The sequence below is a fragment of the Trichoplax adhaerens genome, genomic scaffold, assembly GCF_000150275.1.
Source record: "Trichoplax adhaerens TRIADscaffold_4 genomic scaffold, whole genome shotgun sequence".
NCBI lineage: Eukaryota > Metazoa > Placozoa > Uniplacotomia > Trichoplacea > Trichoplacidae > Trichoplax > Trichoplax adhaerens.
This window is the reverse complement of record NW_002060946.1, coordinates 1,239,805-1,258,165: the sequence shown is the minus strand read 5'-3', so window position 1 is coordinate 1,258,165 and position 18,361 is coordinate 1,239,805. Positions and strand designations below refer to the sequence as shown.

Sequence of the window (18,361 nt, the reverse complement as noted above, 5' to 3'; positions counted from 1 at the left end):
ATTCAAAATTGATCATGGCTACATGCCTGTTCAAGGTCTGGTACACGGTTATATTGTTATCCGCGTACAGGAGATTATGAAGGCGATAGTTGTTAGCACAAACACACTGTTCTATAATGATAGCAAGAGTACACTTGATTGATAATTTATTCTATAACCTTGTGATTACAATTACCTGTATTATCATCCAATGGTCTGGTTACGTTACGTACGTGTACGACTGTAAAATTGCGTATATTTAGGTGCTATTAATGTGATGTACTCTACGAACTTAAGCATGGGTAAATTATGTCGTCTACATGAGAAGTATCCAGAATACAGAGTCTGTTTTAGGAAAAAGGTACTACCATTAATACTGGATAGAAGCCTTAGTGTAGTTCAATATGACTAGTAAAATGATAATCTGTAGTTACAATTTCGATCAAAATTTCATATATACGCTTATATATCAATAGTATTCCTGAATTATTACAGTATGGCTGTTTTATATTGTATACGCTTAATTTAGGAACGAGAGAAATACAACGATATGGATATTGTGTTCACATTCGCTGATAAGAATTTTATCGATTTTTAGCAAATGTCAAATGCCAGAATGTATATTACATTAGTAATAAATTTGAACTTGCTACATATCACTACAGTACATGTAGATCTCACGTGTGGGCATGCATATTACTGTACCAAGACTGTACCTAGAAACTAGGTCGACTTCATTCCGTCGAATGACACAAAATAGATATATGGAATAATCAAGCGAAATATACGTGTATGTACGTACATCGTATACGTATAAGTCTGTAGACTGCAATGCTGTTGCTCAACCACCTAAAGTTAAATTTAACGCTTGCGCTTCATTAAATTGAAACTTTTAATGGATGAAATAGAGGCAAAAATAGACAGTAAATCAACGAATAAGTTTCATAAGTGTGTGCCACAAATGTCTTGTTTAATTATTTCGAATTTCATAATAAAAGCTTACGTTTATTTTCCTTTAAAATACGTTAGGCGTATATCAAGGGAAATCCATAACATAGTGCTAGATGAAGTACCTATTACAATGACCATTAATTAAATAGAAATTTGTTACGCAAGACAACAGGACATATAAATGTAGTAGCAGTACTGTACTATTATTGTTACCAATACAGTATTTCATAGATTAGAAAGTATAGTCTACGTATTTGCAACTGCATAATTGCACTAATAAGTTTGCTTTGATCCATTACTGCAGAGGTTATCTAGGAATAATCCATTTTTCTTGGCTATCGCAATCACAACACGCTGTCGAGGACTTAAGGATTTTTACTGCTTAGAAAAGTATTCCTTGCTGTCCTTTGGATCTGGTTTGATGGTTTGAGATCCTGGTTGCCAATTTGCAGGGCAAACTTCACCGTGCTTATCGGTAAATTGAAAAGCCTTGACAAGACGTAGCGTTTCATCTACTGAACGACCAACCGGTAAATCATTGACGGTGGCTTGCCTGAGAGTTCCATTGCCATCAATAATAAATAGTCCTCTCAACGATATGCCTGCATTCTGCAGCAATACACCATAATCATTACTAATTTTCTTGGTAATATCGGCCAATAGAGGGATATTAAGATTACCGCCTAAGCCTCCATCTTTACGCGATGCAGTAGTCCAAGCCAAATGACTGTACTCAGAATCAATGGAGCATGCAATGACTTGTGTATTTAACTCTTCAAATTCCTTAGCACGATCGCTAAATGCCAATATCTCAGTTGGACATACGAATGTAAAATCCATTGGATAAAAGAATAGCACCACATATTTACCAGCATAATCGCTCAATTGAATTTCTTGAAACTCTCCATTGATGACTGCTGTACCCTTAAAATCAGGAGCCGTTTGGGAGACGCCGCAAAATCGCGAGTTGCCAGTACAGCTGTACCGTACACTGGTCAATCCTTGCAATTGAAGCAGTCGATTAGCACAAGCCAAAGATGCAGTCTTTGGTGTTGATAATCGTGCTAATGGTAGTATTGTACGTGTCAAAGTTGAGGCAAGTAATCGAGCCGCCATGTTGTGCAAGTTGTAATTACCTTAACAATTCACCTTGAGGACTCTGTAAAAGAGGAAGATGTCCGCGATCGCTCCACCAGGGCGTCTAGTCCAGCAATGTCGCAAATTCACTTTGCTTTTGGTTGTGAGCAAGATCCAGGTCTTGGAGACCCAGTCAGTCCTGTTTGAACGTTTGAACTCTACGGTCGTCATACTGTACTGTACAGTATGGCAGTCGTGCGTACAGTACGCAAGAGTACAGTACAGCGTACTGTGCACTATACACTGTAGAATGAGACCCAGTCAGTCCTGTTTGAACGTTTGAACTCTACTGTACTGTACAGTACAGTACGGTCGTCATATTGCTGTCGTGCGTACAGTACGCTACAGTACAGTACAGTGTACTGTGCACTGTGCAGTCTGTACAGTGTACAATGTACAGTACTCTGTAAATTCCGAGTCCTGTACTGTACACTGTACACTGTAGAATGTGTTATAGAATGCCAGAAGACATGGATGTCCAGTACTGCGGCTGACCACTGTCACTGGTCAAGTGTCAATGACTACTAGAAGAAGACCAGGCTACGTTCTCCTTCTTCTGGTAGCCCATGAACTTGGACGCTGTACTATAGACGGTAATACAGTTACTGTATGTACTGCAATATTCAAGCCACAGCACAGTAAAAAAGAACATTTATTACTACTCGGATATCCACTAGCAGAAAGCAAGACAAACCCAGAAATTCAACATGAAGTTATTGCATTATACCTCGGAAAAACCCGATGATCAACTCGTCAACGATATTGGATCACTCAATAAATTCAATGATGAGGTAGTAACAGCTATAACATCACTTCTTTCATGTTGCAAATCCAATGCTTAAAGTGGAGTACAATAACTTGTAGCGATCTAATAGTAGCTACTAGCTGTCTTGATCATGTCATCATCTTCAATCGACTTGACCTCTTCATCCATTCTCTCAAAGTTTACATTATCTGTACTGTATGTCAATAAATAATTCAATCGTAGATTAAAATGTCATAGCATGATTTATTATGCATCTTGTAAGGTATTATTAATATTCAGAGTATAACGGTATTCAAAGAAATTATTACCTTGAATACAGTTGTGGATATACGAAAATGAAGCAAGTTCAAAGCAATTGTATTAATTCAAACGGTGTTTTCCTTTCTTGCAGCTATTCAATCAATTGCAAGAAATTGTCTTTGCATTCTTAACAGAAGCCCAACAGGTACAATGAAGAACAATTTTATGGCTTATACTCATTACGGCTGTATTAGTTTTAAAAATAGCAAATCAGGAAAGCTAATTCACCAATGATTGATTAAATCGCTTTGCCTACCATCAATATATTTTGAACACTTGTATCATACCTTATAAAATGCATCTACGCGTATAGAGTAATAGTACAGTATATCTGGGCACGTTGATACAACATGTTTCTGAATTCTGATTGTTCTGTTCAAGTTTGTACATATGTTCACATGTACATCTATACTTTACTTTTACCATGATAATTCTATATATACTACTGCAATAAATAGTGTAAAATAATATCGCATGATAAATGGCATACAGTAACTGATTAGGTACAGGATTGAGGTTGCTAATTTTATCGTAATATTGGCTAATTTTATACGTGTATACTAAAATAGAGCATACTATTAATCACACTGGCAGTAATATCTGATATACAATATCAATCTCAAGATTGAGTATATTCAGTATCTTTATATCACACCATTTTAAAAATCAGCTACCTCTTATATTGTAGTCTGCACGACTATTAGCGCGATTGGAAGAATTTGCTGAAATCAATGGCATCAATGTAAATGCGTTAAAGAATATTATTCGATCATTTTTAACATTTTGTCGCCTTGCTATGAAAAACAATATGAATGGCAATCAAGTTTTTGAAGACCTATCTGAATTAGGTACCGTTATATGATATTAACTTGGACTCTTATGTTCTCTATAAAGGCAATATGAAGATAAAATGCTATTATATACATGATTATGTCCTTTCTACTTGTACGTATTCAAAAAATAATTGATACTATTAGAGATTTCCCTAATTATTACAGAATCGAAGTACTGTATAGCATTCAAACAATTTGTAAATGATAATGCTCAGCTGTGTCGTACATTTGGATAGAATATATACCAGTAATTGTTTGATTAATAGATTTCATTATTAAGATTAATATTGCTGTCGCTAATATTTCATTCTATGTTGTCAGGTTTATCAGAAGTTAAAGCTAAATTTGTGGCTAAGCAGGTACTGCCATTAAGTTTGCATCATGTTAAAAATGATTGCGTAAAATCATACTTGATCGATAACCTTTAAAAATAGAGAACTTGTTTGTATGACATAGTACGCATAGACAAATACTGTCCTCCGTATGATAGACATTTATATTATTTCTAGACTATTGTACAAGGATTGTAACGATAGTTTACTACGTTTTTCTCCTATTTTAGTGGAAATCAAATTTAGTTGCGTTATTTCGATCGCAAGTTGATCAAACACTAATGGTTAATCAGCTCGTTGACATGGAATGGAGGTTTGGAGGTAATTATTGAGCTTTTCTGTATTCTCTATACTACAGTTGGAATTGAATTAAAATTAATGCTTCGCTTTATAAAATGTCAACAGTAACAGCGGCTAGTAATGATTTGGAAAAAGCTGGTAGTACTTTTCTGCAGGTAAGGGTTTTGAGATAAATGCACTCACCGTAGCTGGGATATTGTAGGTGCACGATTTTTCGATTATCCCAATATCATCTTAACAAAATTGTGTATTTACTAATGTTTCAGCTCAAATTAGTTATAAACAAGGGAGATAGCAATCAAGATGTATATATGGGTAAAAAATTAGAATTTTTGCCAACTCTATGAATCTTTAATGAGTCTTTAATGAGTCTTAACATGCTAACTGCTATAGGTATAAACTTTATTTTAAATATGCATTCTACTGTACTTTTCAGAACTGAGTTTACCGCAATTTTATTCGTTCTTACATGAAATGGAGAAGGCCAAAGCTACGTTGGATTATTTTAGTTAGTGGTGTAAAATGTTCGAATATGGATATGAACAAGAAAAATTGCAGCATGTATCATCAAGAACACAGCGCTAATATTAAAATCGATTTTTTTTATTTTGCAAATACCATTACCAATTCTATATTCCTATCAGTGTCTAAATCTACATATTATTGTTGATTAATTTTAGCTAGCTAAAACAGACATCAAACTATATTTTGAATGTATGATATAATAATGAACCAGAACTTAGTTCTTTATTGACAAATGAAGTAGCATCACATTAAAACGCAGTATGAAATTAAGTAGAGCTCACTGACGAGTTTTAATTTGTTTTCTTAGCGACCTTCTTAGAATCAACGCATGCTTGCGCATTACTTAATCTATAAAAGGAAACTATGATGTGAATCGTTGGTATAACGATCCATAACATATTTAAAAATAAGTAATAAAAATAGAAATAAATGGGATGGGAATCACTGGTGTATTTATGTTCATCACGATATCCAGTAGCAAAATAGAGAACGTCACCGTATAACTGTCCAAGTGAGATACATAACTGCAGAACATTTCTGTAAGACTTATTGGTCATGACAGCATAAGCTAACAGGAAGCACGCTGGACCTTCAACAAACGCAGTGATGGTTTCCATACACAAGGTAAAGTTATCAGATCTACAAATGAAAGTTGAGATCAATTAGTCGTAGGTACGTTAATGATGAATAGGCGTACATTTACTCATGCATCGATCTTGTTAACCATTACTGTTACATCAGTGAGTTCCATCTATCGCAAAAATTGCACTTTAAAACGTGTAGAAATTTGGCACGATAATGTGCATTGCTGAGGCAGTCTACTGTATAACGTTTAAACTACTGCATCAATTTTTATAGAAGTAGTTATCAATTCAAAGGTAAATCATGTTTAGCTTAGCAATATTATATATACACTATTCATCATTTCTTGAAGCCTTTCTAAAAGGAATTGATAGCTTGATACTTTGGTGGGATAGAGATACTCAATTGTAGGGATTGGTAAAGAAAAAATTGTTGTTGCTTACATTAGGTAACGGCTATCGGATAAAGAATATTCTTTCCCTGTCAATTTAAAATAAACAACTTATCGTTACTTGATGAAAGTTTTCGATGGTAATACATGATTCATCACTACTACAGTAAGCCATCCTATTTCGAGCAGACTGTAATTACTCTACTGTCTAGGTTGTAGTAATTGCAGAAGTATTGCTACTGTAGTGATCAATCCATTCAATTAATTATACTGTACATATATAATTAATTCTAGACGTATATTATATCATAATTAAAGTAGTATCCATAGGTTGACTTGTTAAGAACTACGACAGTCAGCATACTACAACATGCAAGATAGCATTACAACCCTAAATGAGCATGGAATCTTATTTCAAGTGTGTTAGGCAAGCATCGATTTTAAACAGAGTGTTTTAATGGATGTTATTACGGTAGCATGAAGAAGGTCAGATACCGTCCGACTTACAGAGCTGGCCTAAGAAAAAGTCGTGATTTGCTAAAGTCTGGTGATAAAGAGAGAAGTAGCCTTCAATGATCATATGAATGAAACCACACAATACAAACCAAGAAAAGGATAACTTGTCTAAAAATGATAATCGCCGCCGAGCTCCGCTACTAATTAAGAGAGCACCAACAAAAACAACACCAAAACCGGAGAACATGACTGTTAAGATATCCAAAGCAGTGATATCATTTGGCCTATAATGGGGTATGACCAGGTCTTTCGGGTGGTATGGATGACTAGGATTTGCTTCCGCCATGCTGTACTCTTGCTATCCAAGATATAAGTGTCTTGACCACGTTGAGATTTTGCCTACACGTTTGCTAATGCACAATCGATATCTCAAATTCTGTCGATCAGCACGATTCTGCAGTAAGATCCACCGGAGATGCACCTTCCTCTTCAGCAATTGATGAGCTTTTTCTGAATCAACACTTTCCAGTTGCTGATGGCCTCGAACCACCAGACCGGTGGAGGTAGTACTGGTACTGTACGTACGGTACCGTACAGTGTACAGTGAATATACAGAAATCAAGCCGCAGCGCATACTGTACACTGTGCACTGTACACTATTGTTGGAATGTTGGTGCGTTCGTAACTTAAAAGAATGACATCATCGCCTGACCTTGAACAACCACACCCGACCAGCAGGCATGCATCCTGTGTCAGAAGCCGTGGGTTAGACCAGTGGTTTGGCACACCATGGCCATCGTCTGCGGTTGCATCGCAGAGTAGTGAAATAAAACCGCAAGTCGCCAACATATTTTTGTTAGCTTCTATTCCCACGTTGGGCTTGTTTTAAAAATGGAGAAATACAGCAGATATCTTGTGTGCTAGCATGGACTACTAGAGGAAGGTCTTCTAGTCCATGGTTCTAGTCATCACTTTAGTTTGTCTAGGGGTAAAAGAAAAACCTCTTTGACCTCTGATACAAATAGACTTGTACTGTACAGTGTACACTTTACAGTATTGTAAAGATGAATTATTGAATACATAGTATCTGGGATAGAGAACCGTGACTTCGAATAGAAAATGGACAAACTGCCGTTGAGGGTACAAAAAGCCGGCAGTTTAAGGAGGGAGGCTTAGGGTTAAAATGAATACCAAAGACTGCACCTGATGCTAAAAGAATTTTCATAGAATTTCTAGTATGGAGAATGACAAGTATTGAAGTGAGTCGACAGCAGAACAAATAGTCACGATACCTAAATGAACAGTAGGCGAAACAATTAAATCATTCGTTTACTCCCTGCCAGCTCAGCTGACGAAGGACTGGTAAAGTGTCTACCATATTATGAGGATCACTTTCTATAAATCTAAATATAAGATTTCCTTCTCAGTCCTGAATCTCCGTTGTATCGTTTGCAACTACAGCATCGAGCAATCTTCATATAAGCGTATTGCAGTATCGGTATTAGATGCTAAAAGATCTTGAATTTTCAAACTGACATGGGCTGAACTGCGTCCAGAGAATGATATATAATATGTTCAATGCCAATTTTACCATGCACTAACGCAATTTCATAAGATGTAGATGTTCAAATTAAGCTTTCAACTAGGAGGTTCGATATGATTTAAGTTAGGTATTGGAGTTGAATATCCAAAGCCCAGAAGTACACTCATTGTACTGTACTGTACTTTAATTAAGTTACGCAATATGAATTTGATCGCTTAAATATTGGCAAATATCAGCTCAAATTTACCAAATGATTGAGATAGATTAGCAGAAAACTTAACTTGTTTAGTCTATCAACTTTTCATTATACTTCTAACCTAGTAATACATTTCTACTAGGCTAATATTACACCGTTCAATATGCATATCCTAGCAGTTAACAACAAATCACACTGGTATTCAAATTTGTTTTGGTAACTGTCAGAAGTAGTGGAAACATAAATACACTACACGTAGACGATGACATAGTAACCACTTATAGCTGAATATAGCATTATTTTTCATTTCTCTTCACTCTATGACGTCCAATGGGGTGTGATAAAAGGTTATAATTGTCTTCATCACAGAAATTGCAAAGAGCTCTAATGACCGAAACTTGATCCCCTTATGAAGCAATAACAGAGGCGATATTACATAATAGTCAGAGACTTAATATTTCACAGACTACAATTATGGTATCTCTCTCTTTCTCTCTATGCACATATATGTAGCACATATACTATTAAAGATAGAAGTATTGTTGTACCCTTTTGCTATTAGCTTGTCTAAAATTAAAAGTACTTCAGTATTTATGATTTCTCCTTAATTTAATCTATAAAAAGAGAAAATAACGGTATTCCCATTTCAGAAATTACGACTATACTCAATGTGCACGTATAATCCGTATATAACATATTAAGGACACGGTTATTATCGTATCCTTCACTATTAACCCCGTTAAAAGTAGAGACTATTCACCAATTTCTTCGCAATCTTAAAGTATAGAAGGGGAGAATATACTCATAAGTATTCACATTCCCATAAACGGCCAATTATGATCCATATAAACTATGCGAGTAGATCCCATATTTGAAGATAAAGCCAACATCGTGTGCTTTGCTATATTAAGCCTGTTAACAATACGGACTACGCTATCAATTTTTTTCTTCTTCTCATGTTCTGCAGTATAAGGAAGGGGGAAAACAACTCGTTGTCGAGTGGTCCTTATCGAAAAACAACATCAACATCACCAATATAAGACATAGAACGCCCTACATAGTAACAGATAAAATATACCTGCCCACGCGTACGTATGCTAAGGTTACATAGCATTAATTTATTTTTAGCAATAATTTACGTCTTTCAACCATGCAATCAACGTAACGTGAAATAAGGTAAACTAATTCGCTGCTATAAATAAATAATATACATCGTGATATTAATAGACTCGAAAAATCCAATGAACACATGATAAACAACACTTTCAAAATGCCAGTATAAAGGCATATAAGACAGCGTATAGCCATTACATGGAATAATTCCTTACCATTGAAATTAACCACGGTGACTGAAGATATTTATCCAGTACCACCTTTCAGTTTTACCAAACCTTCAACTTAATATCAGGTACTTACTTCATGCTGCCCCCATTATCATTTATGTATACCTAGGTTAATTGATAATAAAATAAAGTTATTAAAATTTTAATACATAGTAATAAAAAGTTATTGTCTATTGAATAATATAATAAACATCCGTTGAGCCACAGTACAGAGATTACTAAAAGAATGGAATAAAACAATTTATTGAGTAGTATTAACGGTAGCAGCGACTACCATACCCGCCAGAGATAGTTCATAATTTATACGGTTGTACCCCTTCTATCCGCTTTAGATACTAATAAATTAACTCTCTCGCATTTCGTCATTATAAAAGCTTTATTTTATTGTAGCTTATGTCATCATAAACTGTTTTGTTAAATTAGCCTAAGGATAAGACAATAAATATATATCGACTGGTGTAATTTAGAAGTTCATAAAGCTTTAGCAAACTAATTTCCTTAATGAATTTTATGTACTTCTACAATTGTTGATGTAAAGAAAGTAATAATAAATTAAAGTTTACATAATTTCAAATTTTAGATTGCCATCTAGCAATTATAGCAGAAAAAATTAATTAATGTGGAATAAATTGGCGTTGCTCTTTCTAGTAATAGTTATTTTTCTGGCAGACATCGCTCATGTCATGAGCGATGTTATAATAACACCTAATAGTCCAATTTCCCCGGTAATCCATCAAACTATAAGTTTACAATGTACAGCCAGGCTAATTGACAATCAAGGAAGACCTTTAGATTTATTATCCTTTGGTAAAGTAGAAAAGACGTGGCCACCATACTTATTGGTTATGAATTCTAATAAAGATTATTTAATTGACGAAGGAGATCAATCAACCGTTAAAAGCTTTTATAACAAATCAATGACAAATGTTACAATAGGGATCACTATCCTCAATATCACAACAAGCCATGATGGTATTTATAAATGTGCTGCTTCGTATTTTTCCGCTATGCAAGATGATAAAAAAACTATTAAACTCAATGTCTTAGGTAATAGTTTATTATTTATTTAAATACATCATTCTCTGCTAAGCGCCGGGTGTAAATAAATTGTGAATAATCAACCATTACAATTTTTAGATATTTTCAACAAATAAAAAACTAACAAGTCTCCTTAATGTTGTATAATCAACTACAACGTAAAAATGACTACAATTTTGTGCGCTACGTATAGCTTTGTAAATATTCATTGTGATTTAACTATTCTTATAATGCTTACAGTAAAAATAGGTAATGGAATGATTTAACAATCCAAAAGTAGATGAAGAGAGAGTTAGCATGACACGATATAAAAAATCAACAATTATTATATTTACTCCATTTTTATGTCTAAATGTAGTACCACCTAAGGAGCCGAAACATTTTGAACTTGTTAATCGCTCTAATTCCTCTGCTCTATTCACCTGGTCTCATGCTGACGATAATCATCACAAGCATCACTATGTCGTAGAGTGTGCATCGACGAACCATTTCTGTCATTCTATTCAAACCGATACAAATCAAACTTCCCTCATTTTAAAGGGGTTAAAGCCGCAAAATTGCTACACTTGCACTTTGCTTTCTAGAGATTACATTGGAGACAGCTTAAAATTAATGTTGCTCGTTGGAGCAGGTAAGTTGCCTTACGTTGCAAATTTTTATAACTTGACTTGATATTCAAATTTTCTGGTCACTTTCTGTTTACTTAAACGACGTAATTATTACTCTTAGCTTCTCCATTTAAATGTTGCCGTTCATCGTCCACTTCATCATCGCTTGACATACTATCTGCTACGATAACTGATGAAACTGGAACCTTACAAACTACGACTAACCCAACTACAACTACAGAAATCGAGATCTCAACAACGATAAAGAAAGAATCTATGATTACAGATAAATTAATTCCAAGCGCATCAACCGTATGTTCTCCCGATTTAATGATTACCGCAACACAAACTTCTAAGCCTGATGTAGAAACTTCGACAATCTTAAATTCAATTTCTCCAACACATACTAATAGTCTCTCCGATAGCCACGGTAAGAATTCTGATAATACTTTTATATCCATGTTGAATATATGTATCATTTTATGATCAATAAATAATCAACTATCTCATACCGCTAAATAGGTATTAATGATACTAGGGTCAATACTACAGGTAATAAGTCATTTTGGGCTTTAATAATTTCAATTTTTTTTGCCACTTATTACGCAGTTAATGAGTTTTAAATTCTGTTACTAGCAGTGGATGCTAATGAAACACGACAATCCGTGACTCAAATGCTATCTATTGGGATTAGTGTTGGATTTTGTCTGTTGGTGATTATCGGAGGCATTTTATATCGAATATGGACGAAACGGTTAGAAATGAACCCTTGAGCAGGGCTTTACACACACAATGTTATCATACTGTTTGATTTTTCCCTTTAGTGAGACAAATAAATTGCTACTGGATCGCATTTTCTGAAATATTGAATATGTGATCATTTTCGCAATCTAATTTGCTATACATTGTTTCTGTTACAATAGCTTTCGATCAATGGCGAACACTTCACGGCCTGAAGCTTGTCGAATAAATTTAGGTTACATCGACTATGACAACTCAGTACTGTATAACGATACAAGTAATCATAGCAGAGATGACCTATTTTCAACATAATCTTACAGAATTAGCCACTTTGATTGTTTTAGTTTCCACAAATACTTCTAAAACAACTAACTTATTCAAAAGTTATTTAATATCATTACTGTATGTACTTATGGAATTTTTTTGACTGTGTTGATGTATGTAAATACTCCGTACAAATCCTTCACCTCAATATTTCGTCATCAGCATTAGCTCAGTGAAAATTTACTTAGATTTTTATTTATTATCCTCAAGTTATACTAAAAACGATCGCCATACTGTGATACATTTTCATTGAAAATGTATCCTAAGGTGAATAGTCATTATAGATAAGAAAGGCTAATAAGGCTAAAAACAAAATAAGGATGAACAGGAGACCATTGTTAAACTGTAAAAATGCTATGAATATTAACTTTTGATATTTCTAATGTGTCATAAATATCTCGTCACACATCTTACATGAATAAATGTAGAAAGCGTGTATGTAATATAAATATTGGTAAAGTTCAAATCCATATGTCCAGAGTTCCAAACAAACTAAATCTACTATTAATATACAGTAACATGTATATCTATTTTTCAGTTTCATTAACCAGAAATGTTATACCGTAGAATTATCATTACTTGAAAACTGAATAAATTAACAATTTCCACGATAACCTATTGCAGTACAATATCTCCTACAGATAATCCTTTATATGCTATACTGTAAATATTCGGAATTATTCCACAAATATATATATAAATTACAAATATTTTTAATACCGAAGTTGTGATAAAATGAGTGCAATATCAAAATGATCAATTTTATCGAAGACGTAAATTTGCAATTACTATCTGATTGCATCTCTAGCTTGAGGTGCTATCAGATAGAAATGACTTCATTTGACTGACAATCTCATCAGAAGCAGCAGTAGCTTCTTCACTAATATACACAAAATTTAGAAAACCATGCGGTAACTCAGAAAATACCCGTACTTGAACATCTACACCAACCCTTTTCAGACGTCGAGCAAATGCAATTGAATCATCCAATATTGGATCAAGATCGCATGCCTAAAATAGGAATTGTAATCAAAAGAATGAACAAATCACTGTTGATTAGTGCCCGGTTAAAATTGCTATCTTCTTGTTACGATAGCATTTGGAAGTTTATAATAAACTTACATTAATTCTCATAGGCGGTATTTTGGATAATAGATTATCGTCAGCTAGAAGAGGTGATAAATATGGATTATCAAGTACATGATCGGTTAAGGAAAGGATTGGTCTTGGGCTGCTGCTTTCGTTTTTAGGAACATCTTTTGTACACTGAATGTTATTATTTTCATCTACTATATCGCCATTAACAATGTTATCATTATCTACTTTGTCTATTCCATTGGAAGTTGTCGATGATTTATTTACGTGAGCGTTGTCGACTGTAACGCCAAGATAGGCGGACAAACAGGTTGTTAGAAATCCTTGCTGCAATAACGGATCGAAGTAGGACAAACAACGTGATGGAGAAGCAGCATTTCTAAACATGAAAGCAGGATATGAGCACACGATGCCATCAGGTATTCGAAGACCATATTCAGCAGCTCTCATAGCGACACATACGGCAAGCGTAGCACCTGCTGAATCACCAGTCAAACATACATATTCTGCAGTAGAACCCATCAATGAAATATGTTGCAATATCCAACAGTAGGCATAAAAGCATTCTTCAATAGCGTAAGGAAATGAAGCTTCCGGTGACAAGGTATAGTCTATACTAACAACTGGCACATCCAAATTTCTTACCCAAGACCTTAGATAAATCTAATTGAAGTAAGCGTGCATTTAGTCTATACTGGTATATGTAGAGATAGTATGTACAATAAGATAACTATAAGAGCGTATAATAGGAAATGATTTGATTAATCCTATTTACTATTAATATTTAATTTCTTATTACACTTCATATTTTAAAAATTACCTCGTGTGATCTGGAAGACTGAGCAATAAATCCTCCGCCATGGAAATGGATTACGATTCCTTTCGAGTATGGCATTTCACGAAATTGCAGCGTTGTCATAAATGTGACCAACTTATTCACTTCCTAAATTTTCAATAGAAAGTACCGTTAAGGATCAATACTAAATTCAAATATAGGTGTAGTATGACGTATTATCTACCTGTCCTTTCCGAGCGTAATATGACAGTAATCTCATATTGATCACTGCATCAGGATTATTTCCAGGGAATGGTATCACCATCAGTTTGTTATCCGTGTTGTGAATATTCATCGTTTCCATTTTAACTTGAATGGTTTGGTTAACGGCAACCGAGTTACACAGCAAAGACGGTACATGCTGGTCATTATAGGAAAATAGATTAATACGCATGTTGAAAAAAATTAATTAATAGCAATTAGGCAATTTCTAAAGTATTCCTATTCAGCCACGGTACGCCTGGCTTAGCTAATTACTATTAACGGCAAATGAATTATCTACTCAAGATTGCAAATGCTAGCATATTCAGAAAAATAATTGTATCTAGAAAATATGGTATAATTAATAATTATAAGATATTTTTGAATGCTTTGCTTATCATGATTATTGTACTTGATATAATCCTACCCGTAATAGCTGATTTTCGTTCAGCTGCCAAAATGATTTAGTAAATTCTATCTGTTGATTTTTGGATAAATCGACAATTTGTCTCGCTTTTAATTGTGGATTCGAATAATACTTGGCACTATACAATACTAAACCAGCAGCGCGCACAGCAATATTATTATGACGGGCAAAAGCTTCACCATAGGCCGCCATCATAAGATTAATTACTTTTAAAGAATTCGCGATCGAGTCCGGATACTATAGGCAGAAACAAGATGAATGCAGCATTAAGCGATAATTCAATCAAGTCAAATAATATAAAGATATAACGACACAATATAACACAGTTTGGCATTGACGTCAAGAATAACAGTTCTATTCGCTATAAGGAGGTGATAAAAAATAAAAATAGGGCAATGGTATTGTCATAATTTTCGGCGATAAAATTTCCTATGATATTGTTGGTTAGATACCACAAATTAAATCACAATAGACTGAAGACGTCGAAAATTTTACATTACAGTTGTAAAATAATGATTTATCCTTTTATACTGAAATTTTCTTTGAATCATTTGACTACTATAGATGATCTACTGGGCGTATGCTTCATGTCTGATTAAATATGGGAAAGAGAAAATAAGGTTCATTTTATTCATTTTCTATGATGAGATGGCGTGATCAAATGTTTATAAAATAAAACAAATAAATAAGCGAAAAAAAAAACGATATGAATGGAGGTAATAAAAATTGGATGTTTCTACTGGGGTTTTACTCTGTGTTTGTAAAATAGAGACGAGAACCAATTTTTGACACCACTCCAGTAGACTTGGAATTAATTAATGTAGTCCATGCTCAGTAGGTTAGAAAATAAAGTAGACAGGATTGGTATTATGATATAGAAATAATAATAATAATAACTCAGTACAGTTAATGCATAAAGAGTTTTCTTTTATTCCTACGAGTCAATGAGAATTAAATTACAATTCGTATCCTTCAATTTGTGACAAGATGTGTAATTTACTCAGTGGATAAATCCATCCAACTCGAAGGGAAAATATCATTGGGACTATTTGTGACAACTTTACTAAGCGCCTTGTAGTTGACATTTGAAAATAACTCGCCAACTTTAATAAACTTAGGGTAAATGAATCCTGTTGGATTCTAATCACCGTCTATTGCATCTACTGTAAGCATGTGTTTAATATATTCTACTAGACATGATTGGATACATTAACTATACGCATATGAACGGAGACGAAAGAGTTTGTGAAAGAATAATGTAAAACTGCAAAAGCACAATTTGGACTGGTTCATAGGGAAACAAGTATTGGACAAAGATAAATATTGTCCTTTGCCTTACTTGAAATGCGAAAACGCGGCCATAAAAACATTCTTGATCTAAATTATCCACTTGCTGTAAAAAATCATGGGATGTATTATTGAATTCATGAAATAATCGACCGTCCGATGTTAACATCATAAGTTGTTTCATGGCTTGTAACATACTGGCTAGATGAGAGAAAACACGCGTAAAATCTTCCAATTCAGTCAAATATTTGGCTAAACGAAAGAGTAATTTTTTCATGTTGACTTGAACACTGGCTAAAACTGTTTTCATTTTAACTAAGCATGACTGCATCACGGTTAAAACAGATCGATAGCCATTGCCTTTGGTACCATCTTGCCAACAATCGTAGGTATGAATCCTATCTAATATATACCATAAATGATGATCGACTAAGTGAATCATATCTATCTTGATACACTGGACGTAGCCAATCAGTGATTTCTCGCTATCGGACAACTTGTCCAAGGAGATAAAATGATTTTCAATTTGGTCGGTAAGGTTATCAATTTGAGTTAACAGTTGTAATAAGGGTGAGTAATGATTGCCATTAGCTGTAGCTTTAAGTCGATCCATACAACGCTGGAAATAGGTCTGATTGATGGTACAAGAATCATGGCATCGCTTATTGAAATGGCCATTGCTTCCAGCAGCAGTAGTAGTGGTTTGTTTCTCGATCAAGAAGACGTCGTCTGTGGATGATTCTTGTCTCTTCATTTCGCCTCTTTGCCAGGAAAATCCATTGCTATCTTCCATCGCCTTCAGTTCCCTCTCGTTTTGCATAAGGGAAACCCACTCTGTTGAACAAGGGACAAGTTATACTTTCTCTACTCGCCAATTAAAGCTAATTTTCCATTAGGAGTTGATCAATCTATGAGGGCAAAGGGCAAAAGGGGTCGAGAAAAATAACAACACCCGTATTAATCCAATCGAAGATCGAGACAGTAGTGAAAGTACAGTCAGCGACATAACACGTTATAGGCGTTCAATACACTGTATAGCAGTAGTATACAATGGCGACAGCTCAATATTCGGAAAACGAGAAGGATGGACGCGGCCCTGAGGAGACAATCATATGGAAGCTGCGATTTTTACGGTCAATTGAAGTATACGCTACAGCTGTAACTAGACATCATACTGTGTAAAACCAACTTGGTAGCGATGAACTACTACAATACCTACTATAGTCTTCTTCTCATAGTCTAAACAGTACAACCAGGGATTTTTGTCCCCTACTGTACACCGTCAACGATGTTCTACAGTAGTTGTAGTCCATAGTACAATACTACTCTACAGCAAGTTGAGCACTGTTAGTATCTACTTCAAACTATATAGTTAAAGTACATGTCATTTTCTACACTTATTTATCAAGACCGCAGAGGTTCTGGAAGAGTCCTGAATCTGCCAACCACAACGGGTCTATTCATACAATACAATCCACCTCGATGCAAAATAGATGTCGTAAATGTAGGCGTTGTTTACATTTTAGCAACAAGAAATGACATGACATTTATTTTACACATTTTGGTCCGATGCAGTACACAGCAACTGCACCATGGACTTCTATCATCCTAGTGTACAGTACAGTGTACAGTGCACACTGTACAGTACGTATTGTGCGCAAACAGGTGATACTGTACTGTAGGTGATACCGTAGCCATGTCAACATCAATTGTGAAGCCAATCTGGACTTGGATTACCGCCTTGAATCCAAACCGTCGTTGCCATTAACCTATTAATCACCTTACGCTAGGAGAAAGAAGAAATCGCTGCAGCGTAGCTGGAAATTACTCCGTCTTGCTATCCAGCTAGTTTCAATTGGATCCAAAAATTAGCGTAAGTATGCGTATCTAGATATGTCATGATAGACGGATCTCGATTGTTATCAAGCCATGGATAGGAAATCAAGCGAAAACCAGCCTACAATGACGACAAACCATCAATGCGACCTCCTCGGAGAGTAGTAGCACAAGTGCTTCACAATGACTAGACTGCCTTGCCTTGTTCAAGCGATTGGTATACTGTCCATAACATGGATAGTGTATCCATGCATAAATGCAATTCCTTTATTTATTTATTTTACTAACAAATAGCATAAACCCCATTGCTATAAGTTATTGCAATTCCAATAGCA

At 34.8% G+C, this 18,361-nt stretch overlaps 5 protein-coding genes across 5 annotated transcripts; 2 read left to right on the top strand and 3 right to left on the bottom strand.

Moving 5' to 3' along the window:
• Positions 1-1,164: 1,164 nt before the first annotated feature.
• On the bottom strand, positions 1,165-2,046 carry TRIADDRAFT_37495 (expressed hypothetical protein; the record flags this gene model as incomplete). Its single annotated transcript, XM_002111318.1, has 1 exon — positions 1,165-2,046. One exon carries the CDS (start codon positions 2,044-2,046, stop codon positions 1,306-1,308), a length of 741 nt encoding a protein of 246 aa, XP_002111354.1. The 3' UTR covers positions 1,165-1,305.
• Positions 2,047-2,774: 728 nt separating this feature from the next.
• Positions 2,775-5,111, top strand: TRIADDRAFT_63824 (expressed hypothetical protein; the record flags this gene model as incomplete). The annotated part of the gene is made up of 8 exons (XM_002111796.1): positions 2,775-2,858; positions 3,225-3,278; positions 3,822-3,981; positions 4,288-4,325; positions 4,529-4,619; positions 4,704-4,753; positions 4,865-4,913; positions 5,035-5,111. The coding sequence occupies 8 exons, from the start codon at positions 2,775-2,777 to the stop codon at positions 5,109-5,111; spliced, it is 603 nt and encodes a 200-aa protein (XP_002111832.1).
• Positions 5,112-5,413: 302 nt separating this feature from the next.
• Positions 5,414-6,898, bottom strand: TRIADDRAFT_23897 (uncharacterized protein; the record flags this gene model as incomplete). Its single annotated transcript, XM_002111317.1, has 3 exons — positions 5,414-5,762; positions 6,149-6,185; positions 6,604-6,898. The coding sequence occupies 3 exons, from the start codon at positions 6,896-6,898 to the stop codon at positions 5,414-5,416; spliced, it is 681 nt and encodes a 226-aa protein (XP_002111353.1).
• A 3,419-nt stretch (positions 6,899-10,317) lies between these two features.
• Positions 10,318-12,053, top strand: TRIADDRAFT_55259 (uncharacterized protein; the record flags this gene model as incomplete). Its single annotated transcript, XM_002111795.1, has 5 exons — positions 10,318-10,681; positions 11,031-11,303; positions 11,402-11,710; positions 11,803-11,832; positions 11,917-12,053. 5 exons carry the CDS (start codon positions 10,318-10,320, stop codon positions 12,051-12,053), a joined length of 1,113 nt encoding a protein of 370 aa, XP_002111831.1.
• A 1,096-nt stretch (positions 12,054-13,149) lies between these two features.
• Positions 13,150-17,010, bottom strand: TRIADDRAFT_55258 (uncharacterized protein; the record flags this gene model as incomplete). The annotated part of the gene is made up of 6 exons (XM_002111316.1): positions 13,150-13,356; positions 13,468-14,103; positions 14,261-14,383; positions 14,460-14,636; positions 14,904-15,140; positions 16,243-17,010. The coding sequence occupies 6 exons, from the start codon at positions 17,008-17,010 to the stop codon at positions 13,150-13,152; spliced, it is 2,148 nt and encodes a 715-aa protein (XP_002111352.1).
• Positions 17,011-18,361: the final 1,351 nt, after the last annotated feature.